Source organism: Oncorhynchus masou, chromosome 15 (assembly GCF_036934945.1).
Source record: "Oncorhynchus masou masou isolate Uvic2021 chromosome 15, UVic_Omas_1.1, whole genome shotgun sequence".
Classification (NCBI taxonomy): Eukaryota; Metazoa; Chordata; class Actinopteri; order Salmoniformes; family Salmonidae; genus Oncorhynchus; species Oncorhynchus masou.
The window spans coordinates 75,548,023-75,575,818 of record NC_088226.1 but is presented as its reverse complement, the minus strand read 5'-3'; the positions used below and the strand labels follow the sequence as shown (position 1 = coordinate 75,575,818).

The window sequence follows — 27,796 nt, the reverse complement described above, 5'->3', positions numbered from 1 at the left end:
GGTTAGGGTACAGACAGCTAGGAGACCTAGGGTTAAGGACAGGGTTAGGGTACAGACAGCTAGGAGATGTAGGGTTAAGGTCAGGGTTAGGGTTAAGGTACAGACAGCTAAGAGATGTAGGGTTAAGGTCAGGGTTCGGGGTTAGGCTACAGACAGCTAGGAGATGTAGGGTTAAGGTCAGGGTTAGGGTACAGACAGCTAGGAGATGTAGGGTTAAGGTCAGGGTTAGGGGTTAGGGTACAGACAGCTAGGAGATGTAGGGTTAAGGTCAGGGGTCAGGGTTAGGGGTTAGGCTACATACAGCTAGGAGATGAAGGGTTAAGGTCAGGGTTAGGGGTTAGGGTACAGACAGCTAGGAGACCTAGGGTTAAGGTTAGGGGTTAGGGTACAGACAGCTAGGAGATATAGGGTTAAGGTTAGGGTACATACAGCTAGGAGATGTAGGGTTAGGTTAGGGGTTAGGGTACAGACAGCTAGGAGATGTAGGGTTAGGTTAGGGGTTAGGGTACAGACAGCTAGGAGATGTAGGGTTAAGATCAGGGTTAGGGGTTAGGGTACAGACAGCTAGGAGACCTAGGGTTAAGGTCAGGGTTAGGGGTTAAGGTACAGACAGCTAGGAGATGTAGGGTTAAGGTCAGGGTTAGGGTATAGACAGCTAGGAGACCGAGGGTTAAGGTCAGGGTTAGGGGTTAGGGTACAGACAGCTAGGAGACCTAGGGTTAAGGACAGGGTTAGGGTACAGACAGCTAGGAGATGTAGGGTTAAGGTCAGGGTTAGGGTTAAGGTACAGACAGCTAGGAGATGTAGGGTTAAGGTCAGGGTTCGGGGTTAGGCTACATACAGCTAGGAGATGTAGGGTTAAGGTCAGGGTTAGGGGTTAGGGTATAGACAGCTAGGAGACCGAGGGTTAAGGTCAGGGTTAGGGGTTAGGGTACAGACAGCTAGGAGACCTAGGGTTAAGGACAGGGTTAGGGTACAGACAGCTAGGAGATGTAGGGTTAAGGTCAGGGTTAGGGGTTAGGGTACAGACAGCTAGGAGATGTAGGGTTAAGGTTAGGGTACATACAGCTAGGAGATGTAGGGTTAAGGTCAGGGTTAGGGTACATACAGCTAGGAGATGTAGGGTTAAGGTCAGGGTTAGGGTTAAGGTACAGACAGCTAGGAGATGTAGGGTTAAGGTCAGGGTTCGGGGTTAGGCTACATACAGCTAGGAGATGTAGGGTTAAGGTCAGGGTTAGGGGTTAGGGTATAGACAGCTAGGAGACCTAGGGTTAAGGTCAGGGTTAGGCTACAGACAGCTAGGAGATGTAGGGTTAAGGTCAGGGTTAGGGTACAGACAGCTAGGAGATGTAGGGTTAAGGTCAGGGTTAGGGGTTAGGGTACAGACAGCCAGGAGATGTAGGGTTAAGGTCAGGGGTCAGGGTTAGGGGTTAGGGTACAAACAGCTAGGAGATGTAGGGTTAAGGTACATACAGCTAGGAGATGTAGGGTTAGGTTAGGGGTTAGGGTACAGACAGCTAGGAGATGTAGGGTTAGGTTAGGGGTTAGGGTACAGACAGCTAGGAGATGTAGGGTTAAGATCAGGGTTAGGGGTTAGGGTACAGACAGCTAGGAGACCTAGGGTTAAGGTCAGGGTTAGGGGTTAAGGTACAGACAGCTAGGAGATGTAGGGTTAAGGACAGGGTTAGGGGTTAGGGTACAGACAGCTAGGAGATGTAGGGTTAAGGTCAGGGTTAGGGTTAGGGTACAGACAGCTAGGAGATGTAGGGTTAAGGTTAGGGGTTAGGGTACAGACAGCTAGGAAATGTAGGGTTAAGGTTAGGGTACATACAGCTAGGAGATGTAGGGTTAAGGTCAGGGTTAGGGGTTAGGGTATAGACAGCTAGGAGACCTAGGGTTAAGGTCAGGGTTAGGCTACAGACAGCTAGGAGATGTAGGGTTAAGGTCAGGGTTAGGGTACAGACAGCTAGGAGATGTAGGGTTAAGGTCAGGGTTAGGGGTTAGGGTACAGACAGCTAGGAGATGTAGGGTTAAGGTCAGGGGTCAGGGTTAGGGGTTAGGCTACATACAGCTAGGAGATGAAGGGTTAAGGTCAGGGTTAGGGGTTAGGGTACAGACACCTAGGAGATGTAGGGTTAAGGTTAGGGGTTAGGGTACAGACAGCTAGGAGATATAGGGTTAAGGTTAGGGTCCATACAGCTAGGAGATGTAGGGTTAAGGTCAGGGTTAGGGTACAGACAGCTAGGAGACCTAGGGTTAAGGTCAGGGTTAGGGGTTAGGGTACAAACAGCTAGGAGATGTAGGGTTAAGGTTTGGGTTAGGGTACATACAGCTAGGAGATGAAGGGTTAGGTTAGGGGTTAGGGTACAGACAGCTAGGAGATGTAGGGTTAAGATCAGGGTTAGGGGTTAGGGTACAGACAGCTAGGAGACCTAGGGTTAAGGTCAGGGTTTGGGGTTAGGGTACATACAGCTAGGAGATGTAGGGTTAAAGTCAGGGTTAGGGTACAGACAGCTAGGATACCTAGGGTTAAGGTCAGGGTTAGGGGTTAGGGTACATACAGCTAGGAGATGTAGGGTTAAGGTCATGGTACATACAGCTAGGAGATGTAGGGTTAACGTCAGGGTTAGGGGTTAGGGTACAGACAGCTAGGAGATGTAGGGTTAAGGTCAGGGTTAGGGGTTAGGGTACAGACAGCTAGGAGATGTAGGGTTAAGGTCAGGGTTAGGGTACATACACCTAGGAGATATAGGGTTCAGGTCAGGGTTAGGCTACATACAGCGGGTAGTTGTTTGTTCATAGCTGGAGTCTCAGTCATGAGGTGGAAGACATTCTTGGTTCCAGTCTTGTTGACTGACAGCTTCATGCTCTCCTCATGGAACAGCAGACTCCTCTCTCTCACAGTCATCTCTGTCTGCAGCAGTGGAGGGTCGATGTACACCGTCTTACTCTGGCTACTGCCTGCAATACAGATACATTACTTACAGGTCTGCTGGTTCACATCACGAAAACTAGTTTATTAAACAGATGTTGACTTTATGGCAGGTCTGAACATTGTAGATCTCTCATTGGACTGTTCAACGCTGGTCTGACCAATTGGAATCTATGCTTCAAAACAGTTTTGATCACGTGGACTGGGAAATGTTCCGGGTCACCTCTGGGAATAGTATGGACATATACACTGACTCCGTGACTGGGTTCACCAGGAGGTGCATAGAGGCTGTTGTTACTACTGTGACTGGGTTCACCAGGAAGTACATAGAGGATGTTGTTACTACTGTGACTGGGTTCACCAGGAAGTGCATAGAGGATGTTGTTACTACTGTGACTGGGTTCACCAGGAGGTGCATAGAGGCTGTTGTTACTACTGTGACTGGGTTCACCAGGAAGTGCATAGAGGATGTTGTTTTGACTGTGACTGGGTTCACCAGGAAGTGCATAGAGGATGTTGTTACTACTGTGACTGGGTTCACCAGGAAGTGCATAGAGGATGTTGTTACTACCGTGACTGGGTTCACCAGGAAGTGCATAGAGGATGTTGTTACTACCGTGACTGGGTTCACCAGGAAGTGCATAGAGGATGTTGTTACTACCGTGACTGGGTTCACCAGGAAGTGCATAGAGGATGTTGTTACTACCGTGACTGGGTTCACCAGGAAGTGCATAGAGGATGTTGTTACTACTGTGACTGGGTTCACCAGGAAGTGCATAGAGGATGTTGTTACTACTGTGACTGGGTTCACCAGGAAGTGCATAGAGGATGTTGTTACTACTGTGACTGGGTTCACCAGGAAGTGCATAGAGGATGTTGTTACTACTGTGACTGGGTTCACCAGGAAGTGCATAGAGGATGTTGTTTTGACTGTGACTGGGTTCACCAGGAAGTGCATAGAGGATGTTGTTTTGACTGTGACTGGGTTCACCAGGAAGTGCATAGAGGATGTTGTTTTGACTGTGACTGGGTTCACCAGGAAGTGCATAGAGGATGTTGTTACTACTGTGACTGGGTTCACCAGGAAGTGCATAGAGGATGTTGTTTTGACTGTGACTGGGTTCACCAGGAAGTGCATAGAGGATGTTGTTTTGACTGTGACTGGGTTCACCAGGAAGTGCATAGAGGATGTTGTTACTACTGTGACTGGGTTCACCAGGAAGTGCATAGAGGATGTTGTTACTACCGTGACTGGGTTCACCAGGAAGTGCATAGAGGATGTTGTTACTACTGTGACTGGGTTCACCAGGAAGTGCATAGAGGATGTTGTTACTACTGTGACTGGGTTCACCAGGAAGTGCATAGAGGATGTTGTTACTACTGTGACTGGGTTCACCAGGAAGTGCATAGAGGATGTTGTTTTGACTGTGACTGGGTTCACCAGGAAGTGCATAGAGGATGTTGTTACTACTGTGACTGGGTTCACCAGGAAGTGCATAGAGGACGTTGTTACTACTGTGACTGGGTTCACCAGGAAGTGCATAGAGGATGTTGTTTTGACTGTGACTGGGTTCACCAGGAAGTGCATAGAGGATGTTGTTTTGACTGTGACTGGGTTCACCAGGAAGTGCATAGAGGATGTTGTTACTACTGTGACTGGGTTCACCAGGAAGTGCATAGAGGATGTTGTTACTACTGTGACTGGGTTCACCAGGACGTGCATAGAGGATGTTGTTACTACTGTGACTGGGTTCACCAGGACGTGCATAGAAGATGTTGTTACTACTGTGACTGGGTTCACCAGGAAGTGCATAGAGGATGTTGTTACTACTGTGACTGGGTTCACCAGGAAGTGCATAGAGGATGTTGTTACTACTGTGACTGGGTTCACCAGGAAGTGCATAGAGGATGTTGTTACGACTGTGATGATTAGAACTTATCCAAACCTAAAAATGTGAATAGATGGCAGCATTCAAAATGCAAAATTAAAGTGTGAACCACCGCATTTAACCACAGCAAAGTGATTGGGAACATGGACGTGTACAAACAGACCAGCTCTGTAAGGCAATAAAATAGGCACAAACAACAGCACAGGAACAAAGTGCCCTGAACCTTAGACAATGTCACTAGCCGGCCACCACCCGGTACTCTCCCCTGAACCTTAGACACTGTCACTAGTCGGCTACCACCCGGTACTCTCCCCTGGACCTTAGACACTGTCACTAGCCGGCTACCACCCGGTACTCTCCCCTGGACCTAGACACTGTCACTAGCCGGGTCCCACCCGGTACTCTACCCAGCACCCTAGAGAATGTTGCCCTACGTACATAGAATCATTGGACAAAGGTCAATGTAATAATGTTTCCATACTGTTTTACCCACGTTATAGGTATATACTGTATTCTAGTGAAGGCTCATCCAATGTAACTAGTGCTGTACACACCTTTCTGTTCATACACTGTCAAATCAAATGTTATTAGCCCCATGCTTCGTAAACAACAGGTGTAGACTAATAATGAAATGGGCTCTTCCCAACAATGCAGAGAGAAATGTTTTGAAATAATAGAAAAAATAATAATACGAGAAATAAATACAAAACAGAATCAGGTGTGTTGAAACTATGAAATAACATATGGAATCATGTAGTAACCAAAAATGTGTTAAACAATTCTTCCTCTACTACTAACCTCTACTAAAAGGACACCAATAATAAGAGGAGACATACTTGGGCCAAGAAACACAAGCAATGGACATTAGACAGGTGGAAATCTGTCCTTCGGTCTGATGAGTCCCAATTTTAGATTTTTGGTTCCAACTACGGAGTCTTTGTGAGATGCAGAGCAGGTGAACGGATGATCTCCGCATGTGTGGTTTGCACTATGAAGCATGGAGGTGGTGGTGTGATGGTGCTTTGCTGGTGACACGGTCAGTGATTTATATAGAATTCAAGGCATACTTAACCAGCATGGCTACCACAGCATAGTGGGACAATTATTTGTTTTCAACAGGACAATGACCCAACACACCTCCAGGCTGTGTAAGGGCTATTTGACCAACGAGAGTGATGGAGTGCTGCATCAGATGACCTGGCCTCCACAATCACCCAACCTCAACCCAATTGCATCAGATGACCTGGCCTCCACAATAACCCAACCTCAACCCAATTGAGATGGTTTGGGATGAGTTGGACCTCAGAGGGAAGGAAAAGCAGCCAACAAGTGCTCAGCATATGTGGGAACTGCTTCAAGACTGTTGGAAAAGCATTCTAGGTGAAGCTGGTTGAGTGAATGTCAAGTGTGCAAAGCTGTCATCAAGGCAAAGGGTGGCGATTTTCAAGAATCTAAAAAATATTTTCATTTGTTTAACACTTTTTTGGTTACTACATGATTCCATGTGTGTTACTTCTTAGTTTTGATGTCTTCACTATTATTCTACAATGTAGAAAATAGTACAAATTAAGAAAACCCCTTAAATGAGTAGGTGTGTCCAAACTTTTGACTGGTACTGTATATATATTAACTTATTTTCTGATAACATCCTAACTACCCTCAATGTACTATTGCCACCGTCAATAAGAGAACCTACTTTGCTACTGAGTTCATATGCTAGCTCCCTAGCTCAATAGCTTGAGCTGGCTAATGTTAGCCACTAGCCATGCTAGCATATAATTACTTTCCAACTGTTTAGGACCTCATCTGTTCTTGGTTTGATTTTCGTTCTCCTTTTTGTTTGGTCAACTTTTCGGCCTGTTCTCTATGAAGTTCTACCGGAGAACTCTATGAAGCTCTACCGGAGTTCCGTAACTTTCTCAACCTAGCACGCTAGGTGACTGATATCCAAGTTTATTGTGTGATCATTTCCACCTGCCTGGAGCCTTCCTCCGATCACCGGCTTGTTGACTGTTCCTCTCATCACCTATTGGCTCTGGACTCTATTTACTTTGTACTTCCCTCGGTATATCAGGATTACCCACCTTACTGACTGTTTTACCATGGAATGGGCCCCAGCAGTCAACCTGTAAGTCTCTGCTCTCGTTTTGCTTTGCTTGTTTTGGGCCCCCACACCCGGGCCAAATAATTTTTCTTAGGATGCACTAGATGACTGACAGGGGGCACTGTTTTGAAGCCACGCGCCTCCATCTTGGCACTCCCCCACCATTGTGTTGAAGCCACCAAGGCTCCATCTTGGCTCTTACCCACCAACGTAAAAATATTTTGGAAGCTATAGCAATTCAATGGTGAAATTCTACATTTGTTTTTGCCACGTTTATTCTATTACGATACAACATATTGTATAATTTTCCTTAAAGTATATTTTTTTACTGACCCCACTGCAACAAAAATACTTCCCTTATGTTCGAGTCAGCCTAGACACTTTCTGTAAAGAGGTTTTTACATTACATTACATTACATTTAAGTCATTTAGCAGACGCTCTTATCCAGAGCGACTTACAAATTGGTGAATTCACCTTCTGACATCCAGTGGAACAGCCACTTTACAATAGTGCATCTAAATCATTAAGGGGGGGGGTGGTGAGAAGGATTACTTATCCTATTCTAGGTATTCCTTGAAGAGGTGGGGTTTCAGGTGTCTCCGGAAGGTGGTGATTGACTCCGCTGTCCTGGCGTCGTGAGGGAGTTTGTTCCACCATTGGGGGGCCAGAGCAGCGAACAGTTTTGACTGGGCTGAGCGGGAACTGTACTTCCTCAATGGTAGGGAGGCGAGCAGGCCAGAGGTGGATGAACGCAGTGCCCTTGCTTGGGTGTAGGGCCTGATCAGAGCCTGGAGGTACTGCGGTGCCGTTCCCCTCACAGCTCCGTAGGCAAGCACCATGGTCTTGTAGCGGATGCGAGCTTCAACTGGAAGCCAGTGGAGAGAGCGGAGGAGCGGGGTGACGTGAGAGAACTTGGGAAGGTTGAACACCAGACGGGCTGCGGCGTTCTGGATGAGTTGTAGGGGTTTAATGGCACAGGCAGGGAGCCCAGCCAACAGCGAGTTGCAGTAATCCAGACGGGAGATGACAAGTGCCTGGATTAGGACCTGCGCCGCTTCCTGTGTGAGGCAGGGTCGTACTCTGCGGATGTTGTAGAGCATGAACCTACAGGAACGGGCCACCGCCATGATGTTGGTTGAGAACGACAGGGTGTTGTCCAGGATCACGCCAAGGTTCTTAGCGCTCTGGGAGGAGGACACAATGGAGTTGTCAACCGTGATGGCGAGATCATGGAACGGGCAGTCCTTCCCCGGGAGGAAGAGCAGCTCCGTCTTGCCGAGGTTCAGCTTGAGGTGGTGATCCGTCATCCACACTGATATGTCTGCCAGACATGCAGAGATGCGATTCGCCACCTGGTCATCAGAAGGGGGAAAGGAGAAGATTAATTGTGTGTCGTCTGCATAGCAATGATAGGAGAGACCATGTGAGGTTATGACAGAGCCAAGTGACTTGGTGTATAGCGAGAATAGGAGAGGGCCTAGAACAGAGCCCTGGGGGACACCAGTGGTGAGAGCGCGTGGCGAGGAGACAGATTCTCGCCACGCCACCTGGTAGGAGCGACCTGTCAGGTAGGACGCAATCCAAGCGTGGGCCGCGCCGGAGATGCCCAACTCGGAGAGGGTGGAGAGGAGGATCTGATGGTTCACAGTATCGGAGGCAGCCGATAGGTCTAGAAGGATGAGAGCAGAGGAGAGAGAGTTAGCTTTAGCAGTGCGGAGCGCCTCCGTGATACAGAGAAGAGCAGTCTCAGTTGAATGACTAGTCTTGAAACCTGACTGATTTGGATCATGAAGGTCATTCTGAGAGAGATAGCGGGAGAGCTGGCCAAGGACGGCACGTTCAAGAGTTTTGGAGAGAAAAGAAAGAAGGGATACTGGTCTGTAGTTGTTGACATCGGAGGGATCGAGTGTAGGTTTTTTCAGAAGGGGTGCAACTCTCGCTCTCTTGAAGACGGAAGGGACGTAGCCAGCGGTCAGGGATGAGTTGATGAGCGAGGTGAGGTAAGGGAGAAGGTCCCCGGAAATGGTCTGGAGAAGAGAGGAGGGGATAGGGTCAAGCGGGCAGGTTGTTGGGTGGCCGGCCGTCACAAGAAGCGAGATTTCATCTGGAGAGAGAGGGGAGAAAGAGGTCAGAGCACAGGGTAGGGCAGTGTGAGCAGAACCAGCGGTGTCGTTTGACTTAGCAAACGAGGATCGGATGTCGTCGACCTTCTTTTCAAAATGGTTGACGAAGTCATCTGCAGAGAGGGAGGAGGGGGGGGAGGGGGAGGAGGATTCAGGAGGGAGGAGAAGGTGGCAAAGAGCTTCCTAGGGTTAGAGGCAGATGCTTGGAATTTAGAGTGGTAGAAAGTGGCTTTAGCAGCAGAGACAGAGGAGGAAAATGTAGAGAGGAGGGAGTGAAAGGATGCCAGGTCCGCAGGGAGGCGAGTTTTCCTCCATTTCCGCTCGGCTGCCCGGAGCTCTGTTCTGTGAGCTCGCAATGAGTCATCGAGCCACGGAGCGGGAGGGGAGGACCGAGCCGGCCTGGAGGATAGGGGACATAGAGAGTCAAAGGATGCAGAAAGGGAAGAGAGGAGGGTTGAGGAGGCAGACTCAGGAGAAAGGTTGGAGAAGGTATGAGCAGAGGGAAGAGATGATAGGATGGAAGAGGAGAGAGTAGCGGGGAGAGAGAGCGAAGGTTGGGACGGCGCTATACCATCCGAGTAGGGGCAGTGTGGGAAGTGTTGGATGAGAGCGAGAGGGAAAAGGATACAAGGTAGTGGTCGGAGACTTGGAGGGGAGTTGCAATGAGGTTAGTGGAAGAACAGCATCTAGTAAAGATGAGGTCGAGCGTATTGCCTGCCTTGTGAGTAGGGGGAAGGTGAGAGGGTGAGGTCAAAAGAGGAGAGGAGTGGAAAGAAGGAGGCAGAGAGGAATGAGTCAAAGGTAGACGTGGGGAGGTTAAAGTCGCCCAGGACTGTGAGAGGTGAGCCGTCCTCAGGAAAGGAGCTTATCAAGGCATCAAGCTCATTGATGAACTCTCCGAGGGAACCTGGAGGGCGATAAATGATAAGGATGTTAAGCTTGAAAGGGCTGGTAACTGTGACAGCATGGAATTCAAAGGAGGCGATAGATAGATGGGTAAGGGGAGAGAGAGAATGACCACTTGGGAGAGATGAGGATCCCGGTGCCACCACCCCGCTGACCAGAAGCTCTCGGGGTGTGCGAGAACACGTGGGCGGACGAAGAGAGAGCAGTAGGAGTAGCAGTGTTATCTGTGGTGATCCATGTTTCCGTCAGTGCCAGGAAGTCGAGGGACTGGAGGGAGGCATAGGCTGAGATGAACTCTGCCTTGTTGGCCGCAGATCGGCAGTTCCAGAGGCTACCGGAGACCAGGAACTCCACGTGGGTCGTGCGCGCTGGGACCACCAGATTAGGGTGGCCGCGGCCACGCGGTGTGGAGCGTTTGTATGGTCTGTGCAGAGAGGAGAGAACAGGGATAGATAGACACATAGTTGACAGGGTACAGAAGAGGCTACGCTAATGCAAAGGAGATTGGAATGACAAGTGGACTACACGTCTCGAATGTTCAGAAAGTTAAGCTTACGTAGCAAGAATCTTATTGACTAAAATGATTGAAATGATACAGTACTGCTGGAGTAGGCTAGCTGGTAGTGGCTGCGATGTAGCTAACCTAGAAAATCGCTCTAGGCTAAACAATTATCTTAGATACAAAGACGGCTATGTAGCTAGCTAGCTACGATCAAACAAAACAAACCGTTGTACTGTAATAGTTACTACAGTGCTGCTATTCGGGGGCTAGCTGGCTAGCTACGTTAAAAGAACGACAATAGCTGGCCAGCTAACCTAGAAAATCGCTCTAGGCTACACAATTGTCTTAGATACAAAGACGGCTATGTAGCTGGCTAGCTACGATCAAACAAATCAAACCGTTGTACTGTAATGAAGTGAAATGAAAAATGTGATACTACCTGTGGAGCGACGCGGAATGTTGACCGGGTAGTTGGAGTTCAATTCGGTAGAGGTTGGCTAGCTGTTGGCTAGCTAGCTAGCAGCATTTCCTACGTTAAGGACGACAAATAGCTGGCTAGCTAACCTCGGTAAATTAAGATAATCACTCTAAGTCTACACACTCTAAACTGCACAATTATCTTGGATACGAAGACAGCGAAGACAACTATGTAGCTAGCTGACACTACGCTAATCGAGTCGTTCAGTTGAGTGTAATAGTTTCTACAGTGCTAGTGGACAGTGGATGTTAGCTAGCTGCTTAGCTAGCTGCTGGGCAGATACGTTAGGACGACGAAATACGATAATATGCAATTGTCGTTGATACAAAGACGGCTATGTAGCTAGCTAAGAAGAAATTGCTAAGATAAGACAAATCAAACCGTTGTACTATAACGAAATGTAATGAAAAGTTATACTACCTGCGGACCGAAGTGTAGATGCGACCGCTCGCTCCAACCGGAACCTCACACGAGCTGAGAATGTCCTCTTTCATGTGCTTTTTCCCCCTTATTTGATAGAACCAACTGTTCGAAAGTCGACTAAAGTCTTAAATCAATGAAATTATGACATTAATAGCCCATTTTTAGCTAAACTTCAGATCACTTTCCCTCGTCCTCTGAACATCACAGGGAAAACCAGCCCAGTCACGGACCAGGATGCCTTGATCCCAGGCAGACTAAATAACTTTTTTGCCCGCTTTGAGGACAATACAGTGCCACTGACACGGCCCGCAACCAAAACATGCGGACTCTCCACGAGGCTGCAGGCCCAGACGGCATCCCCAGCCGCGCCCTCAGAGCATGACCAGACCAGCTGGCTGGTATGTTTACGGACATATTCAATCAATCCCTATCCCAGTCTGCTGTTCCCACATGCTTCAAGAGGGCCACCATTGTTCCTGTTCCCAAGAAAGCTAAGGTAACTGAGCTAAACGACTACCGCCCCGTAGCACTCACTTCCGTCATCATGAAGTGCTTTGAGAGACTAGTCAAGGACCATATCACCTCCACCCTACCTGACACCCTAGACCCACTCCAATTTGCTTACCGCCCAAATAGGTCCACAGACGATGCAATCTCAACCACACTGCACACTGCCCTAACCCATCTGGACAATACCTATGTGAGAATGCTGTTCATCGACAACACCATAGTACCCTCAAACTCGTCATCAAGCTCGAGACCCTGGGTCTGGACCCCGCCCTGTGCAACTGGGTACTGGACTTCCTGACGGGCCGCCCCCAGGTGGTGAGGCTAGGTAACATCTCCACCCCGCTGATCCTCAACACTGGGGCCCCACAAGGGTGCGTTCTGAGCCCTCTCCTGTACTCCCTGCACACCCACGACTGCGTGGCCACACACGCCTCCAACTCAATCATCAAGTTTGCGGACGACACAACAGTGGTAGGCTTGATTACCAACAACGACGAGACGGCCTACAGGGAGGAGGTGAGGGCCCTCGGAGTGTGGTGTCAGGAAAATAACCTCACACTCAACGTCAACAAAACTAAGGAGATGATTGTGGACTTCAGGAAACAGCAGAGGGAACACCCCCCTATCCACATCGATGGAACAGTAGTGGAGAGGGTAGTAAGTTAAGTTCCTCGGCGTACACATCACAGACAAACTGAATTGGTCCACCCACACAGACAGCATCGTGAAAAAGGCGCAGCAGCGCCTCTTCAACCTCAGGAGGCTGAAGAAATTCGGCTTGTCACCAAAAGCACTCACAAACTTCTACAGATGCACAATCGAGAGCATCCTGTCGGGCTGTATCACCGCCTGGTACGGCAACTGCTCCGCCCACAACCGTAAGGCTCTCCAGAGGGTAGTGAGGTCTGCACAACACATCACCGGGGGCAAACTACCTGCCCTCCAGGACACCTACACCACCCGATGTCACAGGAAGGCCAAAAAGATCATCAAGGACAACAACCACCCGAGCCACTGCCTGTTCACCCCGCTATCATCCAGAAGGCGAGGTCAGTACAGGTGCATCAAAGCTGGGACCGAGACACTGAAAAACAGACCCGTTACCTGGTGAATTTAAAATGGATTCAATTTAGATTTTTTCGATCACTGGCCTACACACAATATCCCATAATGTTAAAGTGGAATGATGTTTTCTAAATATTTACAAAGCCATTTAAATTGAGAATGGGAAATGTCTTGTGTCAATAACTATTCAACCCCTTTGTTATGACAAGCCTAAATAAGTTCAGGAGGAAAAATGTGCTTAACAGGTCACATAATACGTTGCACGGACTCACTCTTTGAAATCATTTTTTGAATGATTGCTTCACCTCAGTACCTTACACATACAATTATCTGTAAGATACCTCAGTTGAGCTGTGAATTTCAAACACAGATTCAACCACAAAGACCTGGGAATTGGAAGGTGTATCAATATACCCAGTCACTACAGACGTCCTTCCTAACTCAACATGAGGCCAATGGTGACTTTAAAACAGAGTTTAATGGCTGTGATAGGCGACAGCTGAGGATGGATCAACAACATTGTAGTTACTCCAGAATACTAACCTAAATGACATGAGTGAAAAGAAGGAAAACGCTACAGAATCAAAATATTCCAAAACATGCATCCTGTTTGCAACAAGGCATTAAAGTATTACTGAAAAAAATGTGGCAAGCAATTATTTTTGTCCTGAATACAAAGTGTTATGTTTGGGGCAAACACAACACATCACTGAGTACCACTCTCCTTATTTTCAAGCATAGTGGTGGCTGCATCATGTAATGGGTATCCTTGTAATCATTAAGGACTGGGGAGTTTTTCAGGATAAAAATAAACTGATTGGAGCTAAACACAGGAAATGTTGTAGAGGAAAACTTGTTTCAATCTGCTTTCCACCAGACACTGGGAGTTTAATTCACATTTCAGCAGGACAATAACCTAAAATACCAGGTCATATCTAAACTGTAGTTGCTTACCAAGAAGACACTGAATGTTCCGGAGTGGCATTACAGTTTTGACTTAAATCTGCTTGAAAATCTATGGCAAGACCTGGAAATGGTTGTCTAGCAAACATCAACAACCAATTTGACAACTTTAAGAATTTTGAAAAGAATAATGGGCAAATATTGCACAATCCAGGTGTGGAAAGCTCTTAGACTTATCCAGAAAGACTCACAGCTGTAATCACTGTCAAAGGGGATTCAACAAAGAATTGACTCACGGGTCTGAATACTTATGTAAATTAGATTTCTGTATTTAATTTCCAATAAATTTGCAAAAATTTCTTAAAGCATGTCACTTTGTCATTATTGGGTATTTTATGTAGATAGGTGGGGGAAAATGTTTTTATTCATTTTGAATCCACATCAAGGGGTATGAATACATTCTGAAGGCACTGTATATATATTTCCAATCAAATCAAATTTTATTTGTCACATACATGGTAGGCAGATGTTAATGTGAGTGTAGTGAAATGCTTGTGCTTCTAGTTCCGACAATGCAGGTTGGATGGGGAGAATCGCTGCACAGCTATTTTCAGGTCTCTCCAGAGATGTTAGATCAGGTTCAAGTTCGGGCTCTGGCTGGGCTACTCAAGGACACTCCTGCATGGTTTTGGCTGTGTTATTACGGTTGTTGTCCTGTTGGAAGGTGAACCGCCACCCCAGTCTGAGGTCTTGAGCGCTCTTTTCTCTGTTTATCTTTCCCTCGATCCTGACTAGCCTCCCAGTCCCTGCCTCTGAAAAAAGTCCCACCACCATGCTTCACCGTAAGGATGGTACCAGGTTTCCACCAGACGTGACGCTTGCCATTCAGGCCAAAGAGTTCAATCTTGGTTTCATCACACCAGAGAATCTTTTTTCTCATGCTCTGAGACTCCTTTAGATGCTTTTTGGCAAACTCCAAGCGGGTTGTCAAGTGCCTGATGAGTGGCTTCTGTCTTGTCACTCTACCACAAAGGCCTGATTGGTGGACTGTTGCAGAAATGGTTGTCCTTCTGGAAGATTCTACCATCGGGTTCTTGGTTACCTTCTTTTTTTTCCTTTTTTTTTAACCCCTTTTTCTCCTTAATTTCATGGTATCCAATTGTTTTAGTAGCTACTATCTTGTGTCATCGCTACAACTCCCGTATGGGCTCGGGAGAGACGAAGGTTGAAAGTCATGCGTCCTCCGATATACAACCCAACCAGCCGTACTGCTTCTTAACACAGCGCGCATCCAACCCGGAAGCCAGCCGCACCAATGTGTACACCAATGTGTACACCGTGCACCTGGCAACCTTGGTTAGCGCGCACTGCACCCGGGAGTCGCTGGTGCGCGATGAGACAAGGACATCCCTACCGACCAAGCCCTCCCTAACCCGGACGACGCTAGGCCAATTGTGCGTTGCCCCACGGACCTCCCGGTGGCGGCCAGTTGCGACAAAATTTGAAATTGTGATTTTTTACATTGGATAAAAGTAGAGACTCAGAGCTAGAAATTGGTATATCATACACAACATGGAAAAGTAATTCTGCTTTGAAAGTTGACAAACTTGTAACCTCACTTTTGATAAAATGGTGGACAGCTCTTCTTTGTCGACACCCATTCATTATTGTTCACACCCAGCTAAGCTTTAGCACCACCTATCTCTCAGGATTCACATGTGAGGCTATGTACTAAACAACCAAAGATTTTCAAGGCTGAAGGCTGGTTTATACTACAGGTGTGTTCGTGAATATTATCTGGAGTGCCAGAGTGTGCTCTGGGCGTTCATAAACTCTGAGCGTTGTCAGATTGTCAGATCGTAAATTCAGAGCGTTTCGCTCTCAGAAGCATTCAGAGCGCACACTGGACGATCTGGCAGAGGAGTAGGGATGATCCGAGCGTTCTGACCTAACAACAGCAGTCAAGCAACCAAGATAACTGGCTAATGTTGGCTAGCTATTTCGCTTTTCTTGCCAATGTTTACTGACACCGGCCATATTCTACGGGTGTTGAGCATTCATAAATGAGTCAGTTATTCTGCGCTCTGGCACACTCAGACGAGAGTGCTCTGAAATCGCAGTAGATAGCCGGAGCGAATTTACCAGCTACGTCTATCGACAGTTGTGGCAGTGACATCATAAACATTCTATTGAAATAGTTAATTGCATAATGGAGGCACGGGCACTGCATAATGGAGGCAAGGGCACTGCGTTCATCCACCTCTGGCCTGCTCGCCTCCCTACCACTGAGGAAGTACAGTTCCCGCTCAGCCCAGTCAAAACTGTTCGCTGCTCTGGCCCCCCAATGGTGGAACAAACTCCCTCACGACGCCAGGACAGCGGAGTCAATCACCACCTTCCGGAGACACCTGAAACTCCACCTCTTTAAGGAATACCTAGGATAGGATAAAGTAATCCTTCTCACCCCCCTTAAATGATTTAGATGCACTATTGTAAAGTGGCTGTTCCACTGGATGTCAGAAGGTGAATTCACCAATTTGTAAGTCGCTCTGGATAAGAGCGTCTGCCAAATGACTTAAATGTAATGTTAAATGGAGACTTTTGTTTAGACATGTAGCTAATGTACCATAATCCCAACTCGTAACGTTACTACCCTGCATGAATCTGCAGGTAGCTAACCAACCAGGTTTAATGTTAGCTAGCTAACATTAGGCTATAACTAGCAATGCAAATGGCTCTGAGATACAAATAATATTATGACACAGATCATACACGTAACGTTAGCTAGCTAGCCAGCAGCACACTAACTTGAAACAAAAACAACTGACAAAATTAGAAAACGTGTAATATCTGAAAATGTAGCTAGCTACATTATCTTATCCGTATACATGGATGGATGCTTCTCCCTCTGTCACGGATGCCATGGTTGCCCTTAGTTTGAAGACGTATAAAACACCTGTCTCCAGATTACAACAGCCTTCTGTGTGTTGTCTTTTCGACTCCCTCAGCTATCATACTCTAATTCCACTGATTTCAAAACTCGGTCCTCCAGAAAGTGGAGAGCAACACTTATGCAGTTCTACTACATGATATCCTTCAAAAAAGCCGCATTCGAAAGGATTACCTACATAAACTGACCAGCTCATGTTATAGACAGACGCACGCTACATGGCAGACCAATCCGAACTCATCTCTTGGCATGTCCAACCCATTCATTATCCCAGCCAATTTTTATTTATTTATTTAACCTTTATTTAACCTGGTAGGCAAGTTGAGAACAAGTTCTCATTTACAATTGCGACCTGGCCAAGATAAAGCAAAGCAGTTCGACACATACAACGACACAGAGTTACACATGGAGCAAAACAAACATACAGTCAATAATACAGTATGAACAAGTCTATATACGATGTGAGCAAATGAGGTGAGATAAGGGAGGTAAAGGCAAAAAAAGGCCATGTTGGCAAAGTAAATACAATATAGCAAGTAAAACACTGGAATGGTAGATTTGCAATGGAAGAATGTGCAAAGTAGAAATAAAAATAATGGGGTGCAAAGGAGCAAAATTAATTAATTAATTAAATACAGTGGGGAAAGAGGTAGTTATTTGGGCTAAATTATAGGTGGACTATGTACAGTTGCAGTAATCTGTGAGCTGCTCTGACTGTTGGTGCTTAAAGCTAGTGAGGGAGATAAGTGTTTCCAGTTTCAGTGCTTTTTGTAGTTTGTTCCAGTCATTGGCAGCAGAGAACTGGAAGGAGAGGCGGCCAAAGAAAGAATTTGTTTTGGGGGTGACTAGAGAGATATACCTGCTGGAGCGTGTGCTACAGGTGGGAGATGCTATGGTGACCAGCGAGCTGAGATAAGGGGGGACTTTACCTAGCAGGGTCTTGTAGATGACATGGAGCCAGTGGGATTGGCGACGAGTATGAAGCGAGGGCCAGCCAACGAGAGCGTACAGGTCGCAATGGTGGGTAGTATATGGGGCTTTGGTGACAAAACGGATTGCACTGTGATAGACTGCATCCAATTTGTTGAGTAGGGTATTGGAGGCTATTTTGTAAATGACATCGCCGAAGTCGAGGATTGGTAGGATGGTCAGTTTTACAAGGGTATGTTTGGCAGCATGATTGAAGGATGCTTTGTTGCGAAATAGGAAGCCAATTCTAGATTTAACTTTGGATTGGAGATGTTTGATGTGGGTCTGGAAGGAGAGTTTACAGTCTAACCAGACACCTAAGTATTTGTAGTTGTCCACGTATTCTAAGTCAGAGCCGTCCAGAGTAGTGATGTTGGACAGGCGGGCAGGTAGCGATCGTTTGAAGAGCATGCATTTAGTTTTACAATCATGGCTAACGGGAAGGTTGACACCTTTTTCCGTGGCTAATCCAACTAGGCTCGTAATTTAACAACTGTATTGGTATTTACAGATAGCATACACGTTTTTAATTAAGACACATGAAAGTTCACGTGTTCCAGAAGACAATTCTGCCAAAAAACACATTTTGATTCATAAAAAAAGTTTACGTTCAAATGCCTCTCATGTGAAGTAGTGACGTGCAACATACGCCCAGTTTCCAAAAATGAGTCACAAATGTTTTGGTACCCTTCCCCAGGTCTGTACCTCGACACAAAAATGATGTCGACCTCATGGCTTGGTTGTTGCTCGTACATGCACTGTCAAGTGTGGGACCTTATATAGAGAGGTGTGTGCCTTTCCAAATCATGTCCAATCAATTGAATTTACCACAGATGAACTGTTGTTGTAAAAATATCTCAAGGATGATTAATGATAACAGGATGCACCTGAGCTCAATTTCGAGTTTCATAGCAACGGGTATAAATACTTATGTAAATAAGGTATGTTTTTTATTTTTAATATATTTGCAAACATTTCTAAAAACCTGCTTTTGCTTTGAAATTATGAGGTATTGTATGTATGTAAATTGATGAGAGAAAAAAAGTATTTAATCCATCTTAGAGTAAGGCTGTAACCTAACAAAATGTGGAAAAGGGGTCTGAATACTTCCCGAACACACTTTAGCCATGTTATTACCTAGTACCCCTGACAGTACTGGTACTCCCTGTATACAGCCATGTCATTACCCGGTACCCCCCACCCGTTGCCTCGGCGCCGGGAACCCCCCGCCCGTTGACCTGTTGTATTTGTGACAAATAAAATTGGCTTTGACAGTATTGCCGACCAGCGGCTTTAAAGCCTCTAATTTGCCAATACAAAGCATCATCCATCCAGGGTTTATAAACTGCACATTATTGATTTCAACACGTTGTTTTGAAAAAAAATGCAGTTTTATAATGCTATTCTTAACATTTTGCCATGAGGCTGAGAGAAACTCTTGTAAAGCAAATTTCCAGACATTCTACACATTTTGATATTATATGCCATCTGGGGAGCCCTGGTTAGGGTTCAGGGTAATGTCCTATCCCACGGTTGATATTTGGAATAACTCCATTGCATGCTCCTCAGGGCCTCATCTCCATCTCAAATGGATGAGAAGCGAGAGGCTCCTCCCCTTCGACCTTTCCTCCAATGGGTTTTGAGAAGGTGACGAGGAGAAAGGACGTGAGTTTTACCACTACAGGTAATTCCCAAGGTTAGGGGTCAGGATGAGGGGTTAGGGGTCAGGATGAGGGGTTAGGGGTCAGGATGAGGGGTTAGGGGTCAGGATGAGGGGTCAGGTGATATCCTACCTCTCCCAGGGTTGGTTTTGACCACTACAGGTAACTCCCAGGGATCAGTGAAGTCCGGACCATGGTTGTCCAGCAGTCTGACCAGACTCTCTCTACTCAGGACAACATGGGGTTCATACCGACCACTCAGCTTCTCTGCATTACTGTCAGTACTGACGCCCTAAACGTGACACAAACACCAACATTAGTGTCTAAAATGAGGATTCTAAGTCATAACTCTGTTTAGAAACATCAATGGAAGAGTGCTGCTGGAGGGTGTTTAATAGTTGAGTCCATATACAAAGTAGAGGTCGACCGATTAATCGGAATGGACGATTAATTAGGGCCGATTTCAAGTTTTCATAACAATCGGTAATTGGCATTTTTAGACACCGATCATGTTTTTGCATTATTTAAACCAAATTGAACATGTTTCATTATTTATTTGAGGCTAAATAGATTTTATTGATGTATTATATTAACTTAAAATAAAAGTGTTCATTCAGTATTGTTGTAATTGTCATTATTACAAATAAATAAATCGCCATCAGCTTTTTTTGGTGCTCCATTAATCAATATCGGTGTTGAAAAATCATAATCGGTTGACCTCTAATAAAGGCCTCCCAAAGACTGACTTCCAACCTGACACAATAACCAATAATGTCTCTCTTTGTTGTAGTAATTAAGAAGTAACGCATCATTCTTACAGAGTGTGAGAGCTTTGCTTTCTTGACTGGAGGAATATCTGATGAAACAGTCTCGTAGTCAAATGCCAACTGTGCTTCATTAGGCACCACTTTGTGGTCTGTGATCACCACCTCGCCCTGCAGGCACACAGGAGGAGAGGTTCTGTGACAAGTACGAAGGATAACAGTTTATAGTACTACTATTATACAGAATACATTATTCTAGTATATCTCACCATAGCATATCTCACCATAGTATTACTGTTATATAGAATACATTATTCTAGTATATCTCACCATAGTATTACTGTTATATAGAATACATTATTCTAGTATATCTCACCATAGTATTACTGTTATATAGAATACATTATTCTAGTATATCTCACCATAGTATTACTGTTATACAGAATACATTATTCTAGTATATCTCACCATAGTATTACTGTTATATAGAATACATTATTCTAGTATATCTCACCATAGTGAGCAGCTGTTTCTCAAAGTTAAGCTGGAGGCTAGAAGAGAAGTTTCCTCCTGTGAGGCTGGTTATCTCATGGATCTGATACAGTTGGGGATACATCCTCATTTGGTCTAGACAGGCTCTCAGGTACTCCTGGAACAGAAAAGTATGAGAGTACCATACAGAGTTGTATCATCAGCAGACTAGTAACCAGGAAGTAACAGTGCATTACCTCTGAGTAGAGAGCGGCCCCCTGGGATATGTAGTTGTAGTCGTTGGGACACATCCTGGCCACTTCCTGCAGGTACCTCATGAACTCTGACCTCTCACTGTTCACATGCAGCAACAGAGTCTGATCGGCATAGATAAACAGAGTTAGTGCTAGGTCGGGTAGGGTGAAGGCAAGCTGCGATTAGAATCTGACAAGGAGGGAGGCACAGGTCACAACATTGAGTTCTGTCAATGTCAATGCATGTTTTAAGTACAATGACTGAATGCACAGGCTCTGACCCGACAGGCACAGTCACAGGCTCTGACCCGACAGGCACAGTCACAGGCTCTGACCCGACAGGCACAGTCACGGGCTCTGACCCGACAGGCACAGTCACAGGCTCTGACTCTACAGGCACAGTCACGGGCTCTGACCCTACAGGCACAGTCACGGGCTCTGACCCTACAGGCACAGTCACGGGCTCTGACCCTACAGGCACAGTCACGGGCTCTGACCCTACAGGCACAGTCACGGGCTCTGACCCTACAGGCACAGTCACGGGCTCTGACTCTACAGGCACAGGCTCTGACTCTACAGGCACAGCCACAGGCTCTGACCCTACAGGCACAGCCGCAGGCTCTGACCCTACAGGCACAGTCGCAGGCTCTGACTCTACAGGCACAGTCGCAGGCTCTGACCCTACAGGCACAGCCGCAGGCTCTGACCCTACAGGCACAGTCGCAGGCTCTGACCCTACAGGCACAGCCACAGGCTCTGACCCTACAGGCACAGTCGCAGGCTCTGACCCTACAGGCACAGCCGCAGGCTCTGACCCTACAGGCACAGCCGCAGGCTCTGACCCTACAGGCACAGCCGCAGGCTCTGACCCTACAGGCACAGCCGCAGGCTCTGACCCTACAGGCACAGCCGCAGGCTCTGACCCTACAGGCACAGTCGCAGGCTCTGACCCTACAGGCACAGTCGCAGGCTCTGACCCTACAGGCACAGTCACGGGCTCTGACCCTACAGGCACAGTCACGGGCTCTGACCCTACAGGCACAGTCACAGGCTCTGACTCTACAGGCACAGTCACAGGCTCTGACTCTACAGGCACAGTCACAGGCTCTGACCCTACAGGCACAGTCACAGGCTCTGACCCTACAGGCACAGTCACAGGCTCTGACCCTACAGGCACAGCCGCAGGCTCTGACTCTACAGGCACAGTCACAGGCTCTGACCCTACAGGCACAGGCTCTGACCCTACAGGCACAGGCTCTGACTCTACAGGCACAGTCACAGGCTCTGACTCTTCAGGCACAGTCACAGGCTCTGACTCTACAGGCACAGTCACAGGCTCTGACTCTACAGGCACAGACACAGGCTCTGACCCTACAGGCACAGACACAGTGTGACAAAAGCATAGAGTAGTGCTGAGAGCATTATGTGCACGAGGAGCTTCTCTGTATGTATTGTATACACATGTATTGGTAATGTAAAGAGCCAGTTGGTAGCCTACCTGAGAAGCCTCTCTGGGCTGTTTGCTGGTCAGCACATGGAGATATGTCAGCTGGTCTTTACTGGTGAGTCTGGAGAAACAGGGGTATGGAATCCTGGGCTCTGGGAACAACTCTGGTACCTGGCTGGGAAGGCTGGGGTCCTGGCCGGAGGGCCTAGGGTGACTGGGTTCCTGTCTGGAGACTGCCTCTCCAGCAGGCGGGTCATCTTTACGGTCACCGTGTTCATCCTGACTGTCAGAACAGGGTTCTCCGGTGCCACTCCTCTCATTATTTATGTTACTGCTGCTGTTTGACTGGTTCTGTGTAGAGGGGAGCTTGGCTGGTCCTGTTGTGTCCCCTAACTCCTCCTTCACGTCAACCTTTACTGTGGGACTGGATACCACAACAACTCCTCATCATTCTAATGGTTACCAGTTCTAATGGTTACCAGTTCTAATGGTCACCAGTTCAGCATTCTAATGGTTACCAGTTCTAATGGTTACCAGTTCAACATTCTAATGGATACCAGTTCTAATGTATACCAGTTCTAATGGTTACCAGTTCAACATTCTAATGGTTACCAGTTCTAATGGTTACCAGTTCAACATTCGAATGTATACTGGTTCTAATGAATACCAGTTCAACATTCTAATTGTTACCAGTTCTAATGGTTACCAGTTCGAATGGTTACCAGTTCGAATGGATACCAGTTCTAATGGATACCAGTTCTAATGGATACCAGTTCTAATGGATACCAGTTCTAATGGATACCAGTTCAACATTCTAATGGTTACCAGTTCAACATTCTAATGGTTAACAGTTCTAATTGTTACCAGTTCTAATGATTACCAGTTCAACATTCTAATGGTTACCAGTTCAACATTCTAATGTATACCAGTTCTAATGGTTACCAGTTCATCTTTCTAATGGTTAACAGTTCTAATTGTTACCAGTTCTAATGATTACCAGTTCAACATTCTAATGGTTACCAGTTCAACATTCTAATGTATACCAGTTCTAATGGTTACCAGTTCATCATTCTAATGGTTAACAGTTCTAATTGTTACCAGTTCTAATGATTACCAGTTCAACATTCTAATGGTTACCAGTTCAACATTCTAATGTATACCAGTTCTAATGGTTACCAGTTCATCATTCTAATGGTTACCAGTTATAATGGTTACCAGTTCTAATGGTTACCAGTTCATCATTCTAATGGTTACCAATTCTAGTGGTTACCAGTTCTAATGGTAACCAGTTCATCATTCTAATGGTTACCAGTTTTAATGGTTACCAGTTCATCATTCTAATGGTTACCAGTTCCAATGGTTACCAGTTCAACATCTAATGGTTACCAGTTCCAATGGTTACCAGTTCTAATGGTTACCAGTTCATCATTCTAATGGTTACCAGTTCTAATGGTTACCAGTTCATCATTCTAATGGTTACCAGTTCATCATTCTAATGGTTACCAGTTCATCATTCTAATGGTTACCAGTTCATCATTCTAATGGTTACCAGTTCCAATGGTTACCAGTTCTCATTCTAATGGTTACCAGTTCATCATTCTAATGGTTACCAGTTCGTCATTCTAATGGTTACCAGTTCGTCATTCTAATGGTTACCAGTTCGTCATTCTAATGGTTACCAGTTCGTCATTCTAATGGTTACCAGTTCGTCATTCTAATGGTTACCAGTTCATCAATCTAATGGTTACCAGTTCATCAATCTAATGGTTACCAGTTCATCAATCTAATGGTTACCAGTTCAACAATCTAATGGTTACCAGTTCAACAATCTAATGGTTACCAGTTCAACAATCTAATGGTTACCAGTTCTAACAATGAGATAAAACTCCCCTCAATCTGCTGTCCACTGACACTACGTTAGGTAGCTACTGACGCCACTGACTCTACGTTAGGTAGCCACTGACGCCACGTTAGGTAGCCACTGACGCCACGTTAGGTAGCCACTGACGCCACGTTAGGTAGCCACTGACGCTAGCTGCATACTGTACCTTACAACAGCGATAGCCCACAGTCCCTTGATTGTCGGCGCCAGGGAGTACTTATCATATAGGTCTTTGTTAAATAATAGACCGTCTGGGGCTGGGAGCGGGACGTCCTCCCTACGAGGAGATAGGGAACAGCGTTTCATCAGGATTATGTTACAAGTAGCGTTAACATCTCTACGGCTAGCAAACCTCAAACTTGACAAAGTTTAAATATCGTTAGTTAAGCGTCAAATGTCCCCAAACATTTTCGCCAACTGGTTAATCACAAACCAAGCTCACCATATCAGCTCCATATGTACCGCTGTTTTAGGTTGGCCTGGTTATGAGATAAGATGTAGCTGAGTATAATACAACTATAAATAGTTAACTAGTAGCCAATTATCTACTTTAACAATGGCATTGATGTGAGCTTCAACCTGAAACCGCTGTGATACAGGCCAGAACTACTAAGTACTTCCGGGTCAGGACTTTTGGAATCCTTCAGAGTAAATGTCCTGTATCAAAATCAAATCAAACTTTATTTGTCACATGCGCTGAATACAACATGTGTAGACTTTACCGTGAAATGATTACTTACAAGCCCTCAGCACACAGTGCAGTTCAAGAAAGAGTTAAGAAAATATTCACCAAATAAACAAAAGTTTAAAAAATACAAAATTAGCACAACAAAACAACAATAATGAGGCTATATACAGGGGGTACCAGTACCGATTCAGTGGAGATACAGGTTAGTCAAGGTAATTTGTACATGTAGGTAGTGGTGAAGTGACCATGCATAGATAATAAACAGCTAGTAGCAGTAGTGTACAAAACAATGCTATAAGATAAGTAATTGCTTTTTGTATTTTTTCAAACCTAAATGGGCAACACTGTTTTGTGTGTGTGTGTGTGTGTGTGTGTGTGTGTGTGTGTGTGTGTGTGTGTGTGTGTGTGTGTGTGTGTGTGTGTGTGTGTGTGTGTGTGTGTGTGTGTGTGTGTGTGTTCTTAACATTTATTGCACCGTACACAATTATCTATTCTTTGTGTCACAGTAAAACAGGGGTTCTCTGGGTGTAAGCTATATATGACAAAACTGAAATGTTGAATTGTTTCAATGAGCACATTTGTATCATCTGGTAGGCTGTTTGATTCAGTGTCCTCTGTCTCTGTACAACCCTGTGTGGATGAACCAGTGAGAGCTGGTCAAACTTTTAGCTTTTTGCCATTCTCAGTACAGCTGGTACATAAAGCCCTGAAATCCTTAGATCAGAGAAAGCATGCAGGTCCTGATCTTCTTGATCCCTGCTTTTTAAATCTGGCAGCTGATTTCATAGCTGAACCACTTACATCTCTGTTCAATCTAATCCTGGAATGTAATGAAATTACAAAGATCTGGAAATCAGCATTTATCCTACCACTTTTAAAAGGGGGAGATCCAACTCTTTTAAATAATTATAGGCCAATCTCAAAGCTGTCACCCCTGGTGAAAATACTTGAAACCCTTGTAAGTGAACAGCTAAAAGAGATTTTATTTACTAACTCTATTTTATCAATGTACCAATCTGGATTCAGGAAGAAGCAGAGCACAATTACAGCAGCCATGAAGGTTTTAAATGATATCACTGAAGCCATTGACTAAAAACAGCACTGTGTCTTACTTTTTATTGATCTCTCTAAGGCGTTTGATACAGTTGATCATGCTATACTAAGGCAGAGATTGTTGAGTGTAGGTCTTTCGGAGCATGCAGTTGCATGGTTTGCTAACTATCTGTCTGATAGAACTCAGTGCACTCAATTTGATGGGCTTATGTATGTTATGTATGTCTAACCACAAGGCTACCTACCACCTCTAACCACTAGGCTACCTGCCGCCTCTAACCACTTGGCAACTGCCACCTCTAACCACGAGGCTACCTGCCACCTCTAACCACTAGGCTACCTGCCGCCTCTAACCACTAGTGTCAAGCCCTGACCATAGAGAGCCCTTGGGTTCTCTATGGTGTAATAGGTCAGGCGTGACTAGGGGGATTTCTAGGTATTATATTTCTATGTTGGTGTGTGTGTATGGTTCCCAATTGGAGGCAGCTGAATATCGTGACCTCTAATTGGGGATCATACTTAGTGTGTCCTTTTTCCCACCTGCGATGTGGGATATTGTTTTGTATTAGTGCCTATGAGCGCTACGTATTTCACGATCATTGTAGCTTTGTTGTAGCTTTGTTGTTTTGGATGTTTCACTATCATTAAAATGTGGAACTCTACTCACGCTGCGCCTTGGTCTAATTATTTATACGACGGTCGTGACAACTAGGCTACCTACCAGACTCTGAAATAAATGTAATAATTCAGAATACTAGACCAGGAGTGGGCTTATGATTTAGCCACAGAGGATCAATATCTTTAAAAAAAAAAGGCCTACCTGTGAATTGTGTGTTGTCCCATAACAAGGCGTAGTCTACCTGTGGATTGTGTGTTGTCCCATAACAAGGCGTAGCCTACCTGTGGATTGTGTGTTGTCCCATAACAAGGCGTAGTCTACCTGTGGATTGTGTGTTGTCCCATAACAAGGCGTAGTCTACCTGTGGATTGTGTGTTGTCCCATAACAAGGCGTAGCCTACCTGTGGATTGTGTGTTGTCCCATAACAAGGCGTAGTCTACCTGTGGATTGTGTGTTGTCCCATAACAAGGCGTAGTCTACCTGTGGATTGTGTGTTGTCCCATAACAAGGCGTAGTCTACCTGTGGATTGTGTGTTGTCCCATAACAAGGCGTAGCCTACCTGTGGATTGTGTGTTGTCCCATAACAAGGCGTAGCCTACCTGTGGATTGTGTGTTGTCCCATAACAAGGCTGTGGATTGTGTGTTGTAGTCTACCTGTGGATTGTGTGTTGTCCCATAACAAGGCGTAGTCTACCTGTGGATTGTGTGTTGTCCCATAACAAGGCGTAGTCTACCTGTGGATTGTGTGTTGTCCCATAACAAGGCGTAGCCTACCTGTGGATTGTGTGTTGTCCCATAACAAGGCGTAGTCTACCTGTGGATTGTGTGTTGTCCCATAACAAGGCGTAGTCTACCTGTGGATTGTGTGTTGTCCCATAACAAGGCGTAGTCTACCTGTGGATTGTGTGTTGTCCCATAACAAGGCGTAGTCTACCTGTGGATTGTGTGTTGTCCCATAACAAACCTGTGGATTGTGTGTTGTCCCATAACGTAGTCTACCTGTGGATTGTGTGTTGTCCCATAACAAGGCGTAGTCTACCTGTGGATTGTGTGTTGTCCCATAACAAGGCGTAGCCTACCTGTGGATTGTGTGTTGTCCCATAACAACTACCTGTGGATTGTGTGTTGGCGTAGTCTACCTGTGGATTGTGTGTTGTCCCATAACAAGGCGTAGTCTACCTGTGGATTGTGTGTTGTCCC

The 27,796-nt window shown here is 45.9% G+C and overlaps 1 protein-coding gene across 4 annotated transcripts in view; it reads right to left on the bottom strand.

The window, feature by feature from the left end:
• The window catches only part of ice2 (interactor of little elongator complex ELL subunit 2), a 63,152-nt gene extending 38,309 nt beyond the window's left edge, over window positions 1-24,843 (bottom strand). For all 4 annotated transcript variants that reach the window (XM_064990253.1, XM_064990255.1, XM_064990254.1 and 1 more), the window contains exons 1-8: window positions 24,677-24,843; window positions 24,401-24,511; window positions 22,404-22,776; window positions 20,909-21,028; window positions 20,695-20,829; window positions 20,235-20,351; window positions 19,549-19,708; window positions 2,780-2,961 (exon numbers count right to left, since the gene is read on the bottom strand). In XM_064990253.1, the coding sequence (XP_064846325.1) occupies window positions 2,780-2,961; window positions 19,549-19,708; window positions 20,235-20,351; window positions 20,695-20,829; window positions 20,909-21,028; window positions 22,404-22,776; window positions 24,401-24,511; window positions 24,677-24,690 (1,212 nt within the window). In that variant the 5' untranslated portion in view covers window positions 24,691-24,843. The remainder of the gene's footprint in view (window positions 1-2,779; window positions 2,962-19,548; window positions 19,709-20,234; window positions 20,352-20,694; window positions 20,830-20,908; window positions 21,029-22,403; window positions 22,777-24,400; window positions 24,512-24,676) is intronic.
• Window positions 24,844-27,796: the final 2,953 nt, after the last annotated feature.